This window comes from Ictalurus furcatus, chromosome 19 (genome assembly GCF_023375685.1).
Source record: "Ictalurus furcatus strain D&B chromosome 19, Billie_1.0, whole genome shotgun sequence".
Taxonomy (NCBI): domain Eukaryota; kingdom Metazoa; phylum Chordata; class Actinopteri; order Siluriformes; family Ictaluridae; genus Ictalurus; species Ictalurus furcatus.
In genome coordinates, this window is record NC_071273.1 from 16,648,327 (window position 1) to 16,662,777 (window position 14,451).

The 14,451-nt window shown below is 38.6% G+C and overlaps 1 protein-coding gene across 1 annotated transcript in view; it reads left to right on the forward strand.

Moving 5' to 3' along the window:
* The window catches only part of grip1 (glutamate receptor interacting protein 1), a 305,869-nt gene that overhangs the window by 258,385 nt on the left and 33,033 nt on the right, over nt 1-14,451 (forward strand). The window contains exons 11-13 of the mRNA XM_053650250.1: nt 2,345-2,494; nt 10,224-10,410; nt 12,579-12,724. Of these exons, the coding sequence (XP_053506225.1) occupies nt 2,345-2,494; nt 10,224-10,410; nt 12,579-12,724 (483 nt within the window). The remainder of the gene's footprint in view (nt 1-2,344; nt 2,495-10,223; nt 10,411-12,578; nt 12,725-14,451) is intronic.

Consider the following 14,451-nt stretch of genomic DNA (forward strand, 5'->3'; position numbering starts at 1 on the left):
ATTAAAATGAGTGTTAAAATTAAATATAACCCTGTAATTTCAATTACTGCTGGAACAAATGTCAGAACTGCTGTTGTAGAAAATTAACCAATTGAAAATTCAACAGTGCTGTGTTATAAAAGATATTAATCTGTCTCTTAAAGTGTGTCCAATCATACCGTACCCCAATTTATCTTGTCCACGGCTGAAGTTGTGTGTTTGTGTTGTTGTAGGCTTTTTTTTTTCCATTGCTCAGGAGAAACTAGAGCGGAACTAAATTCCTGGCTTTCTTTTTCTCCATGAAATGGACTGAGGCTACAGAATGTTTTCCTTCTCTTTATCTCTCTCGTCATTACCAGTCCCTTTATTGTACATTTATTGACATAGCTGAGCTCTTTCCTGCCCGAGGCAAGCGCATTAAGGAAAGGTGGTGTTCAAATCGAGACAAGCATGGAGTCACTGAGCTTTTTGTGGCACTTTTAGCAGCAGTTCCTAAAATAGGAATCTTTCAGATCTCAGAGGAAGCTTTCCAGGTCTACCACTGTGATAAAATAATGCCACACACTGTCTACATACCTGTGATCCAGGACTCCACTTGGCCTAGCTTTATATATATATATATATATATATATATATATATATATATATATATATATATATATATATATATATATACATATATATATAGTGAAGTCCTGGATTCCTCTTTATACGTAGACTTGTAGGCTTCTCAGACATGTAGTCAATGTTAATTGATGGCCTGAGCCCAGGGTTTTATAATGGCCTTTAATAGGCTAATAAGGTGGGATGATGCAACGCTATCAAGACAGTATCAGCCATTTAGTCCCTCCTAACACTCCTCACCTCCGTAAACGCTGCTCTCTCATTTGATCTTCCAGATTTAAAGGCTGCCTCACCTGAAACTCAGGCACTTGTGATTATAATCAGCTCATCACTATAAATTAAAGCTGCAGTCGTCGTATTGATCTCATTTGTAGCTCTTTCTCCGTTTCAAGGGCAGAATGTCCTTGCGTGCTCTAACTGCTCTAAAGTCTTCTCAGTGCACCAGGGCCAGAAAGAAGCCGTGCCACTTCACTGGCTAAATTACAAGCACTTGTGAGTAATTCACTCTAAGCTGACCGACACGAGTAATCATGCGCTTTTACTCACGTATTCACCGTCCAGATCCCATTTGTGTTTTTTATGTTTATCCAAATAACTGTGTGTGTCTCGTCCGCTTTTTAAAAGTTGAAAAATTTACTCAGGTGTTTCACTTAACTCCCTTACCTGGTGAAACTTCACTGACTAAATCTATTCACCAACATTTCGAAGCAGCTTAATGGCACTAATTTATTAACACGTGGATTAAGGTGAATTCGCCCGTTGCAAAATGCAGTTTGGACCGTTAGAGCTCATTGGCTGGCCTTTCAATTTCTGGCAGGTTTGTGCAGCTTAGCAGCTGTCTAGTTAAAAAAAAAAAAAACATGCAGTATGGCTTCATGTGCCAAGAGGAGGCAGCTGTTTCAAGCTTTGTTGTACACATGTGTGATCTGTTTACTTCACACCAAATACCCTGACCAAATTGAGCATGTGTATATACACTGATCAACCATAACATTAAAACCACCTGTCTAATATTGTGTAGATCCCCCTTGTACCACAAAAAAAAAGCTCTGGATTAATTGGATCACTTTTGGTAGGTACTAACTACTGCATACCAGGATCACCCCACAAGACGTTTTGGAGATGCTCTGACTCAGTCATCTAGCCATCACAAATTGACCCTTGTCAAAGTCGCTCAGATCCTTACGCTTACCCATTTTTCCTGCTTCCAACACATTAACTTCGAGAAGTGTTCACGTGCTGCCTAAAATATCCCACCCCATGATAAGTGCCACTGTAATGAGATAATGTTATTCACTTCACCTCTCAGTGGTTTAAATGTTGTGGCTGATGTGTGTGTGTGTGTGTGTGTGTGTGTGTGTGTGTGTGTATGTATGTATGTATGTATGTATGTATATATATATATATATATATATATATATATATATATATATATATATATATATATATAAAATATATATATGTGTGTGTGTGTGTGTGTGTTCAAGTTTTTTTAATTTGATAAAAAAAATTTTTATTACATTAGGTTTTTATATCAGAGCCCAGGTGCCTTGCATTTAATGTGGTCTGAAATAAAAATAAATGAGTTCTTTAATATTCAGTTACGGTTGGCAGAGCATTAAAGTGGTAAATTCAGTTCTGCAATGCTTAATGCGATCTTGTGTTAAAATGTGCTTTTGCTTCACGTCCATATAATGTTCCTCTTTATCTCTCTTTTTCTTGCTCTCTCTCTTTCTCTCAGCTCTGGGCTCATCTTTCTCACCCACCTCCATGAGTGCCTACAGCTTGAGTTCCCTCAACATGAGCACACTGCCTCGCAACATGTATCCCACAAGCCCCCGCAGCACACTGATGAGGCGCAAACTGAAGAAGAAGGACTACAAGAGCTCGTGTAGGTTTCCTGCTCTCCTCTAAGCCGTTCCTAAAGTCGGCTCTCGTTCTGTCTCTGTATTTCCTTCAGAGTTTGTAATTGGACCAGCTCCAACTCGCAGAATCCTGAAGTACCAGCTGACGTAGTGAACTGCTCTCGGGTGATTTTGAGCTACAGCTCACTATACACTAAGCAGTAGGTCTTGAGTTCAGAAATGCCCTCACTCACCCAATTTAAGACTTTTTCAATTTCTCAGAATGGCTGAGGTAAACATAAATAGCTGTGTCCTATTGATTTCATATGGCCCTCCTCTAATATATTAGCATCACTGTGCTGGCTTTTTTTTTTTTTTCCCAGGTTTATTGCTTTTTCTGATGTGCTGGGAATTATGTTAGGCGCAAGGGTGACTAAAACTTGAGTTCATGCATAATTGGGAAAAGAAAGAAACAATCCCTGAATATGTGTAATTATATTGGTTTCTCATTGCAAGCTACATTTTCCACACTTCAGGACTGATTTACTGCAGTGTGGCTATATACCTCATAGAAAAAGAGCATGAAGTACTACATTATTTTGTTAAATTGTTTTTGTTAGTAATACTGAAGTAGAAGCTAAAGCAAAGCTGCTTGAAAAAAAAAAAGTGCAGTAAATGCCTATTCACCTCTGCACCTCTATTTGGTGTTCACAAAGAACCATGGAGGAATGTGGAAACATTCTATTACAGGCTGTCGCATACAATTACACATTCATCTACATGTGTCTGCTTCTGCACCAATATCTCACCCATGATTTTGCCCCATTTCCATTAGGGCTGGATTTTGTATTGTGCCAGTATCAGTATCTCCTAAAGGCACCAAAATAAATAAATTCACAATCAAATTCTACCTCACAAAAGACATGGTACCATTAAGTGCGCTTACCAAAGAAGATTATTCTTGAGCTGGACGAAAGGTACAATGTACTACGTCACATGCTTGTTTATCTCAGGTCGCCACCGAACTGGTGCTAATGCGAGAGGTTTCTGATCATGCTACCCAAAAACACCCTGTATAATCTCTCCTATACGTTTCATTACTCTGTTCAGAAGGATCATACAGGCTAAAACATTTCCAAAGGGATGATTATGGAAAATGTCTGAATTCTGAATAACCGTTAAATGGTGATGGCTATTGGATCAAATAAGATGATGTCAGTTTATTTGTTCGTTAAATGTTAATAATAGTGGAAGTGCTTGGGTGAGATTATTAATGGAGTAATATTGTAAGATAACCAGTTTGTTGAACTATTGATATTTATGTTCTTTAGGGAATAGAGGGAGAGAGAGACAGAGATGGAATGACTACATTTAGTATTCTGCTCTTGGCTCTAATATCCCATGCCATGGAGCGAGAGGAGGGAAATGACACCTCTGGCTAGCCCATAATTAGATCCTGTAAGATATTTCAGACTGTTCAGTAAAGCGCCTTGACTGGCACAGCTCGCCCCCTCTGCAGCAGATAATTACCCCAGCCACACGGTCACATCTCAGATAGCTCCTTCTTATCACTAAACCTAACAATGAACAGGAAGTTGGGCTGGAGGAAAATGGCAACACTAATCACTAGTCCTGCTTGGAAACAACACTCTGTCAGGAGGCTCCTCATTTGTTTCTTTTCCCTCCTTTTCTTTCTCTGAAACACCAAGTTCAGGCTGACTGGATAGCTAAATGGTGATTAAGATGCCAATGGGGTGTGGGAGGAATATGAAGTTCAAGGTGGATGAGTGGAACTGGCCTTTCATTCGACTCAGAGGGCATCATTAATTCCTTTGTAAATGAGCAGGTTGAAGTGATGCTGTAAACCATTCAGGTTGTATAAACTGTCAATCATGTAAACAGTAATGAAACTTTATTATAAAGTTTCGATTTTCTGGGTAATTTTACCGCATACACCGTTTATAATGTGCAATCCATACATAATTACTTGACAGTTTTGTTGTTCTGGCTAATTAGTTCCGGATCTGTTGATGATGTAACACGCAGCTATTCAAAAAAAAAAAAACAGCAGAGCATCCAGTTCTCCAATTATATCACGTTCCCTGAAATTTCAGGACTCTTCTGAAGTCTTATGAAATTTCTTGTAATCAGGCAACTTGAACAGAATTCTGCAGTGTTTATACATAGAGCGCCTTGCATAAATATTCGCCCCTTTGTAGCATTGAAAATAAATTGGGGTTTTATGCCACTCAAGACTATTTTTATTCGTGTTTTTTTGTTTTTTTTAATCAGCATTTTGTCCATGTCAGCAAATTTATTTTAATTCCAGGTTGTAACACTACAAAATGTTGAAAAGTCCAGCGGGGATACTTATGCAAAACACTGTTATGCAAAAATCGCTTTTTTTTTTTTTTATAAGACAGGTCATTGAAATATTTGCTTCTTTCTTTAATCCACCTTTTTAAAAGGTTCACCCACTTTTTCTGTCATTGACATCTCCCCATCACATGACGGCTACTAAATAAGAGCGAGTAAAGGCTAATGAGTAACGTATATCATAGGGCAGCATAGCACAGAGAACTATTTCCTGCTCTGAAGACAGCATTGATGTAGAAGTTCAAGTTAAAGTAGGTTTTTATTGTCGTTCCTCTATATAGCGTGTATACAGCACATTGGAACGAAATGACGTTTCTTCGGGACCTTGGTGCAACACAGAACAGTATGCAAGACTACATAAAGTGCAATACACGATAGTGTGAGATGAGTGCAAAACAATAAATACACAGAACGTGGACTGTAAACTGTAAGCTATCGTGTAATGTAGCAGCACATGTATAGCACCAAAAATGACTTCCATAATATAAAGTGACTGATTCAGCTATGTTCAGTGCAGTGTGCAGTGGTATGAGTCTTACTGGGTGTAGCTAAATAATCAAAAACAACAGCAGCAACAACACAATTCTCTTTTTTTGCACTTGAATTGTGTCCAGTCCTGGCTAGCACATCATCACCATTTAATCTAGTTAATTATTTGTAGAAAAAGTAGAATTGTGACTATGTCTAATGATTGAATAATGCGATCTGCTTCGGAAGGCATTCTGCTTATTCCTACAGTGAACTGTTGAGATCTGATTTTAATCACAAGCTCGTTCATGGTTTTCCAAATAAATCCTATAATACAGAGATGTCTTACTCATTCTATATGCAGTCTATTCAAGTCAGATAGTCCTGTAATGATGTCTGCTCATGATTACTGTATAAACACAAGCCGTTAATAATAATAGCCACTGATAATGTGTGCAGAAGTGGAGGGAGAAGCAAGAGACGATGCAGAGGAAAAGTACCGAGAGACAGAGAGGTCAGGGAGAGGATGCAGAACAGCTAATTCATCATTTTTTTTAAGCCGGGCTTGATTCACATTGTTTATAACAGAGTTGTGGAGGTACTATTATCGAATGGGTCTCTAGAGGCTCTGTCGTCTCCGGCTCACAGGGAGCAAATAAAGTGTGCAGACACTTCGTTTCCAACATGACAACAAACCTTTCCAGACTAGAGAGACATTCTGCAAGTCACCCATCACAGAGTCCTGATGCTGACGCTGGCCAGTCATGATGCAATAAGAGATAATAAAGAAGGTCACACTACTCTGTTGAAAGGTCTCTCTCTCTCACACACACACACACACATATAGTCAATAAAGTAGAGATGGGAGAGGATACACTGTCCTTTCCTAAAGCGTTTTATATAAATAAGTGCACACACACCCACTGTGCCTACAGAGCAGGCCTGTTAGTATAGCATCGCACAAATGGTATTAGCATTGCCTCATTTAACCTGGTTTAATTAATCGCTTCATTAACAAGACCTTCATCCACTGAATCCTGTGTCTTAGTAGAGTGAAAACGTGAACCTCAATAGGGCTGTTGACCTTCAGGATCCAGGTTTTAAACTCTGGCTTAAGAACAACGTCGTGAAATTCAATCTACTGCCTCCTGAGGCTGCCATGGTTAATCATTATATATTTCCTTTCTGTGTTTCTATGATCCAGCTTAATCACAAAAATCTTCCCTTCCTTCATCTCTTTGCTCCAGCTTAGCATAACGTCTGTGCTAAATGTAGCATGACCAAGGTAGCAGCAAATCTCCTCCCTGGGAACCATTAGCACAGAGTAATTGTTTTGTATCTTGGGGTCTTCTCAGTGCATATTCCAGAATGTGCTATTTGAGGCATTAAGGTGATTTTGCAAAGCCAAATCTAGTTAAATATAAGTGCTTTTAAGGTCTGTGTTGGCTCTGCGCTGTCTAATCGCTATGAACTAGACTTTGCTCTTGGTTATTTCTTGGCTTCAAATGATGTCCCGTCATCATATGTCTTAAACCCGGGAAGAAAGGATTTTTGTTCTTATTATTTATTGGAGACAAAACTTATCTTCTAAATCCTCTAACACTGAGTTTCCAATCTGCATCTGAGTCATGGATCAGGCTGTGAAACGCGTCAGTGCCAGAGGGATAGAAGAAAAGCCGACTTGGCAATGATTCATCGAAAATCTGTGGCTGGCGACCCCTCAGGAGTAAATTTTGCAAAAATTTCACTCTCTGTTTTTCATCCATTTTGAAGTGTGCTGCAAAAGGGACGCTATATTGGGCACAGTCCTCGGTCCCGAATGAATGGGCTCTGAAAGAAGCTTCTGAATACATAAACTGTTATAAGACCAATTTAATATGGCTATAATAAGAAAAGAACTGATGTCAAATTCTGATTGTAGTGTTTTAGAAGGGCTAGCAGTGTTACAAATCCTTAATCAGGCTTCCGAGTTGAAACAATCATCATCGGGAACTAAATCTCATGGAGTGATGCGTTTTAAAACAATATCTATGACCGGCATTGGAAATCCAGCCTGTGTGAGTTTGTGCCGTTAATCAAAGTGGCAAATGCTGGCAATGCTCATCAGAGCTATTCTGGATATATAACTTATAAAGAGCACAACCAGCTCAGCGCAAGTCAAAAGCCTGCTAATAGATTTCTTACCACATCTGGTGTGTTAGTCATATAATGTTTAGGAGAGACCACTTCTGCTGAGAGAGACAATTCTTGATACTTACCAATGGCCATCTCATCTCTTTTGATGGATTAGATTCAGTCTTTGTTGTTGGACTTCAGCACTGAATTCATTGTGTACATAATCAGGGGTTTTTTTTTAAACAGGGTTTTATTTCAGTTATGGAAAGATGTATTAAAGTTAAGATTATGAAGCTTGGTTTCCAGTCCAAAATCACTTCAGCTGAAGTGGCTCACTTGACTTCTGGGTAATTATAAATCCCCACAATGTACCGTTTAGATGCCTACGTTGTAGTGGTCAAACCCTGCTTGGGGTTTCAATATTTCTGAGACACTGGAAGTCAGATATAAATAACAGTGGTAATTTGCCTTTATGGTGCCTTAATGGTGCCTTAAGTACTGATCTTTGCAAACAACTCACTGAAGCTTACTAAATACAAGCTCTGCAGGATTATTTGCCATTTATTTGGTAACTTGCCCTAATACCCAGTCTGTCATGTTGTTTAGACACACTCTCTAACATGTTATCCAATCTGTATATTAGCCTTAGGGATCATTTATATTTGAGTTTAACCTGTGAATATGTGTATTATTCATGCACACATGTTCATATAGGTGTCTGCTGACGTACTTTAACATAATTGACGATTTCTAGATTAATACATTCAAGGTGTGAACTTCAGGAGTGTTGAATGTACTAATCCAGAAAGCACTCTAATAGAGAGAATGGGCAGAAGAACCAAAGTACTGGATAGTTTGAGGCAATGTTACACTGATTTTTTTTCTTCTTCTGTTTCTTTTTTCACACATTGACATCTTTTCATATCTATTTTAAAAATAGACATCACTGTCATTTGACAATTTGTAAGGGTGTGTAATTTAGAATATCGCACCTTCTGCCAACCTGGGTTCTGGGTCTTGGGTCTTGTCAACTCCAGTGTTACAGGATACAATTTCCTGTTCAAAGGTATTTGATGCACAGTATTTTGGTGATTTTGGAGGCATACATACATAGCTCTATGCAAGCTCCTCTTACCCCTAAACCCCCTCTTTGTGCAGATACCATTAAGTGCCTAATTTCTCATGCTCCTTAGCTACTTTCATAGTACTGATGTGATTTTCCATCACAACTATGAGTTTTTGCTCTAGGATCTCATAAAATTCTCTGTTTAATCTATAGAAGGGTTTTTCCCAAAGGCTCTCTGCTATGATAAGGTTTTGAGGATAATACTGTTCTTTATCAAAAGCCTGTATCGTATCACACAACTTTGGCAGACAGGCTCGAGTGTGTGGAGAGAGGGTACCATCGAATTCAGCACAAATAAGGTTATTTCTGTAGGAACTTTAATAAAATCTTAGCAGAGATCTCTTTGGTCATTCACCTTTTGTGTTTATGAACTGTTTCTATAGTGAACATAAGATGGATCATACACTCTGAAAATCGTTAGGTTAAAACTATCCCAATTTGGAAACCCAGAGCTGGGCTAACCCCGGAAGGTTGGGGTAGGATATTGACCCAGCATGCGGGTATGTTACTGAAGTGTAGACACCCAAGTAGTGTTTGTTACAGTGTGTGCATCGCTTGAGCAGCCTTTTTTTTATATCAGTACAAAAGAAGGTTCAAGTGTAAAAGCAGACTTGCTTGCCTAGAACTAATATAATATCATATCAAATTGTTATCTTGATATCATATTCATGTAAATCTGAAATCATGAGTGATGAATATCCTGTTACAAACTGTGAATTAGAATTTCGGAAAGATTATCTGAAATCAAACTCTGAATTAGAATTAACTCTGCTCCAGTGCTAGTGATAAATCATCATAATTTATACAGAGAAAATGTGAGTTGTGTTTTAACTAGGTGGAATCAATGATTATAGTTATGTAGCAAACCAATAGTAGGTAACTTAATATTAACTGTAATGTTAACATAGAAATTTAATATAGCCTTTAAAATGTTCTTGCAAAACTCCTGTTTATTACAAGAAACCAAATTCAGCCATATTCCATATTTCCGTTTCCTGTACCGCTTATCCTATACAGGGTCGCAGGGAGCCTGGAGCCTATTCCAGGGGACTCATGGCAGAAGGTGGGAGACACCCTAGATGGGATGCCAACCCATCGCAGGGCATAATCACACACATTCACACACTACAGACAATTTAGAGATTCCAATCAGCCTACAACGAATGTCTTTGGCCTGGGGGAGGAAACCGGAGTACCCCGGAGGCAACTCCTGAAGCACGGGGAGAACATGCAAACTCCACGTGCACAGGGCAGAGGCGGGAATCAAACCCCCAACATTGGAGGTGTGAGGCAAACCTGATAACCACTAAGCCACCGTGCCCACAAGTTCAGCCATATTTTCCACTAAAATAATGTTAATTAGCGTACTTTTAGTCAGCAGGCTAACACTGGCTATCAAGCCAAACTAGAGTTTTAAAAAGTTATTGCCCATGTAAGGTCGAGCAAATACAGAAATCTAATTTTGAAAGGTTCAACTAAATTATCAACTGAAATGTGAACAAAAACAGTTTTCTTTTAGTTCAGCCTTTTTCCGGTTGCCACTGCACAGGCACAGTGGACAATCAATGTTCCTTATTAGGTTCATATTGAGTTACACCCGACTCCCTGACCCAAAAATAACCCAGTATTACCTCAAGTATAAGAGTGTTTTGAGGGCTAATGTAGCTTTTTCTGCTTTCTCTTTATTGCAGTGTCTCTGGCCTCCAGCACTGTGGGCCTGGCCGGACAGGTGGTCCACACAGAGACCACTGAGGTGACCCTGGTCAGCGACTCCATCATGGGATTTGGAATTCAGCTCCAGGGAGGGGTGTTTGCCACCGAAACACTCACTTCACCTCCACTCATTGCTTACATAGACCATGACAGCCCAGCCGAGAGGTGAGGTCTCAGCACTGGCCCCAGGTCTTGTTTCATCTCAGCAAATTAAAATAACAGGTTTAAAAGTGAGCAAACTGAATCTGAAACGTGTAATTGTTTGCTTTATCTGTGCCTTTGAGACAGCGTTAATGTTTTATTTCTAATCTGAAACCACATTGCATTTATCTCCAATCTTGATCACATCCCAGACCCACAGAGCTGTTACTGCATCAGCATCTTATCTTCCTCCGCTCGACTTTTCCCATCATGTAATTATAGCTATTTCGCTTGATACATTGCCGGGTGTCTGTGATAAGGAGACTTTCAGCCAGAATGTGGGTTGATTGAATGCTTAGCTACATGAGAGGCTAAAGATCTTAGCTGTAATTGCCCGGGTGGGCTTGTCTCAGGTGGCACCCAAATAAACAAACGCATGTAGGAGCTGACAGAATTTCCGCCCAGATCTCAGAGTAATTACCAAGTCCTAATGACAGCTTTGGCATTAACTTTGGCAATTGTAATTGTGTTGATGGACATGAACCTTTTATTAATGAGAGATCATGGACAGGGTAACATTTACACACAAGCATGTCTGTAGTTACTTTTCATGTAGCCTTCTTTTCAGTTAAAAATATGCAATTGGTTTCTTCATTTTTTTTTCTGTATATAAAATTATTCTTACCAGTCTGAAATATATATTTACATTTAAATTGACTTACATGTTCCGCTGCACTCGTTTCTTGATGTTTCCTGATGAACACTTGATTAATTTGGTCTAAGTACAAGTATTTTCCCTCTGTTGTGTGACTTATAGTCTAAAAAAAAAAGCGTGTACTATATTATTAGTTTTTGCCTATAACGATTTGGAACATTTTCAAGTATTATAAATGATGGTTTCTTACACGTTCTGCCAGACAGCATCTTCATTAATACGCAATTGGTTTCCTTTTGCATAATTTTTTTTTTTTTTATAATAAGCAATCCCAGCTTGTCAGGGGAGAAAAAGAAGTTCCCCTAGATTAGTCCAGCCAGACTCAGCCAGACTTGAATCAGCAGGAAGATCACAGCTGGAGTTTGTTAGTGGAACACATTGAACATGGAGTTACATGTCTGGCTAGTTTAATTGAGGCTATTTATTATAAGCCAGGATTTTATTTGCTCAATACCTCCCAGGTCTGGTGACTGTGAATATGATGGAAAAACCTGTTTAAAAATATTTTTTCTGCTGAGTTGTCTTAATATTTTGAATTGTTTTTTATTGCTTGATACAACCACATTTCAGTTTTTAACATTTTGGAAGTATGGATTTTATTTTATTTTTTATAGATTTTACATATAAAACTTACATATCCTTATATTGTCTCTCTCTCTCTCTATATATATATATATATATATGTGTGTATATATATGTGTATATATATATATATATATATATATATATATATATATATATATATATATATATATATATATATATATGTGTGTGTGTGTGTGTGCGTGTGTATATATGTATATATGTGTGTGTATATATACACACACAGAGAGAGATAGGTAGATAATATAAGCTTTTTCTATTCAAAAATCATTCAAACATCATTGGGTGTACAAACAGACTTTTGCACTCAGATGTAAACTCTTGTCGAAAGTACAGAATGAAGCACTTGCTCTTTTAGAAAAATAGTCAGCAACAGTGTAGCAGAGGGCCATTCCACCCGAAAGTTGATTATTTTCCAATAACAGCATGTCCAAAAGGTTTTATTCTTCTTGAACCACAGCCAATGATTACAAATGTTTATTAATTAAAGCACAACACACATTTTAAATTTGTTTTTAGTTACATTTAATGTTGTGGAACATCTGTAAAACAGGTTAGTTCCTGTTTTAGTTCCGTTACCTCACCATCCTCCTTTTTCTCTTTTGTGAAGTTAGTTAAGAGTCTTGCTCGCAAAGAAATTAAGTTTCAGCTTTACCTCTGGCGACATGCTGACACTGGAGAAGAATGTTAAATAAACATTTCCTGATAGAAAACTATATCAACACCTTCTGACCAATCAGAATCGAGCATTCAACTCTGTGTGCTGTGATATTCTAAGACATCTTGACAGTACAGATGGTGTTAACCTGCTGCTTCATTTCTGTCCAGTATCTCAGATTAATGAGTTGATTCCTTTGTGTTGGACTGTACGCAGGTGTGGAGTCCTGCAGATTGGTGACCGACTCCTGTCCATCAATGGGATCCCGACAGAGGACAGCACGCTGGAAGAGACCAACCAGCTGCTGCGTGACTCCAGTATTACCAGCAAAGTTACGCTGGAGATTGAGTTTGATGTAGCAGGTAAGGTCGCCCAGCATGTTCAATCAACAGCCCATTCATGTCCAAAAATATCACTAGATTAGTCTGTTATTATGTGATCCAAGCTGTCTGCCACCTGTTTACTGCTTACAAGTGATCGTTGTGAGCCTATAGGCAAACAGTGAATTGAACGCCATCCAAAAGTACAATCTTGAGGCTGTGTGTTTGTGTTGGTGGAGGTATGAAAATGCAGAACTGATCAGTCACTCCCATGCTGAGCTTTGGCAGTGTGATCAGAGCCTGCATCCTGCCAAAAGCTCACCATCCTAAACACACATGGTAATTAATATGTGGAAGCTTAGCGCAAATCCTTTTCCATTTCTACATTTTATGTATATTTCTGAGTTTCCATACTGATAGTATATTCGACACTGATTTTATATAATGGACACAAACATCAGCTGCACACAGAGCAGAAAAAACAACTAGTAATGTACATATTTTACATGAATTCTCTGACAGGGTGATTTTTATTTTATTTTATTTTTTTATTATTGTCACAAAGTTACACACTGATCCTTTTTCCTCACTGACTATGTTTACATGGACAGAAGTAATCTAATTATGGACCTTATTCTGAATAAGACAATATTCTGATTAAGGTGTTTACATGAGTTGCTTTTAGAATACTCCTTTCATGTTCAGGTTTTACATGTTACAGAACCTAGATCGATTAATGGCACACGTCATTACATCCTCACGCCACGCCGTCCAACGTTCCCTCCAGAATTTCACGTATCAACATACAGTTCGTCTTCGTTATGGTACTGTATACAGTTTTGCGTTTCATTTTTAATTTTACGAAAGCTTCAAGTGCAGTTAATAAATTGTCATGCTGTACGTGCAAATAGACAACTTCTTGAAGCCGTGGTCTGCGTCCCGAACCATCTACTTACCTACTATATAGTAGCTGAGATACATGTATTTCTCCTACTATATAGCAGGTAAGTACATGGTTTCGGACGCAGCCGTGCTCTCTTGTTTGCCTTCAAATGGTTGAGCACTGCCGTGTGTGTATGTATCCTGTCGCAAAATGCGGTGAAATCTCTCACACAACGTTAATAGTGTGATTAAGTGTGATTAAGGTGTGTACATGTCTGTAATACACATCGATAATGTGACTAAAACAGGAATACTCCACATATCTTAATTCAATTTGCGTTTACTTCAAGTATGACTTTAATCGGATTAAAGTCATCAATAATCTCTGTTTACATGCTAGTTTCTTAATCAGAGTATCGGGTTAATATCGGATTATTGTTGTCCATGTAAACGTACTGACTGAGCAGACACGTTGTTCTAGATCTTCTAGAGAACATAGGCAGGAAGAGAAATGATTTGACCTTGGCTTTGCTGGAAGGTTTTTTGACCATGATTCTGGGGTGCTTCAGCACACAAAGAATGTGCTCTGCTCCTAAAGGAGGAATGAGCATTTGAGTGAGTGTTTAAAAAAAAATCCATGGCCTTCATGGTGCACATGTGTAATTGCAGTCCATCAGAGGGCAGTCGAATTTCCTTGTATGGTGCTTTGATGCTTTTGGCATCAGCTGAGGTCCTTTGTAGCTTTGCACTCAGAGAAAAAGGGGACACTTTGCTCCATTAGTTATTGCAACCTTCTCTTGCTCCACAGTAACCTTTATAAATTTGCTGTGTCATGAATGTCTGTGATGCTGTCAGAGAAAAGAATTGGAGGCTTTGTTATCTAAATT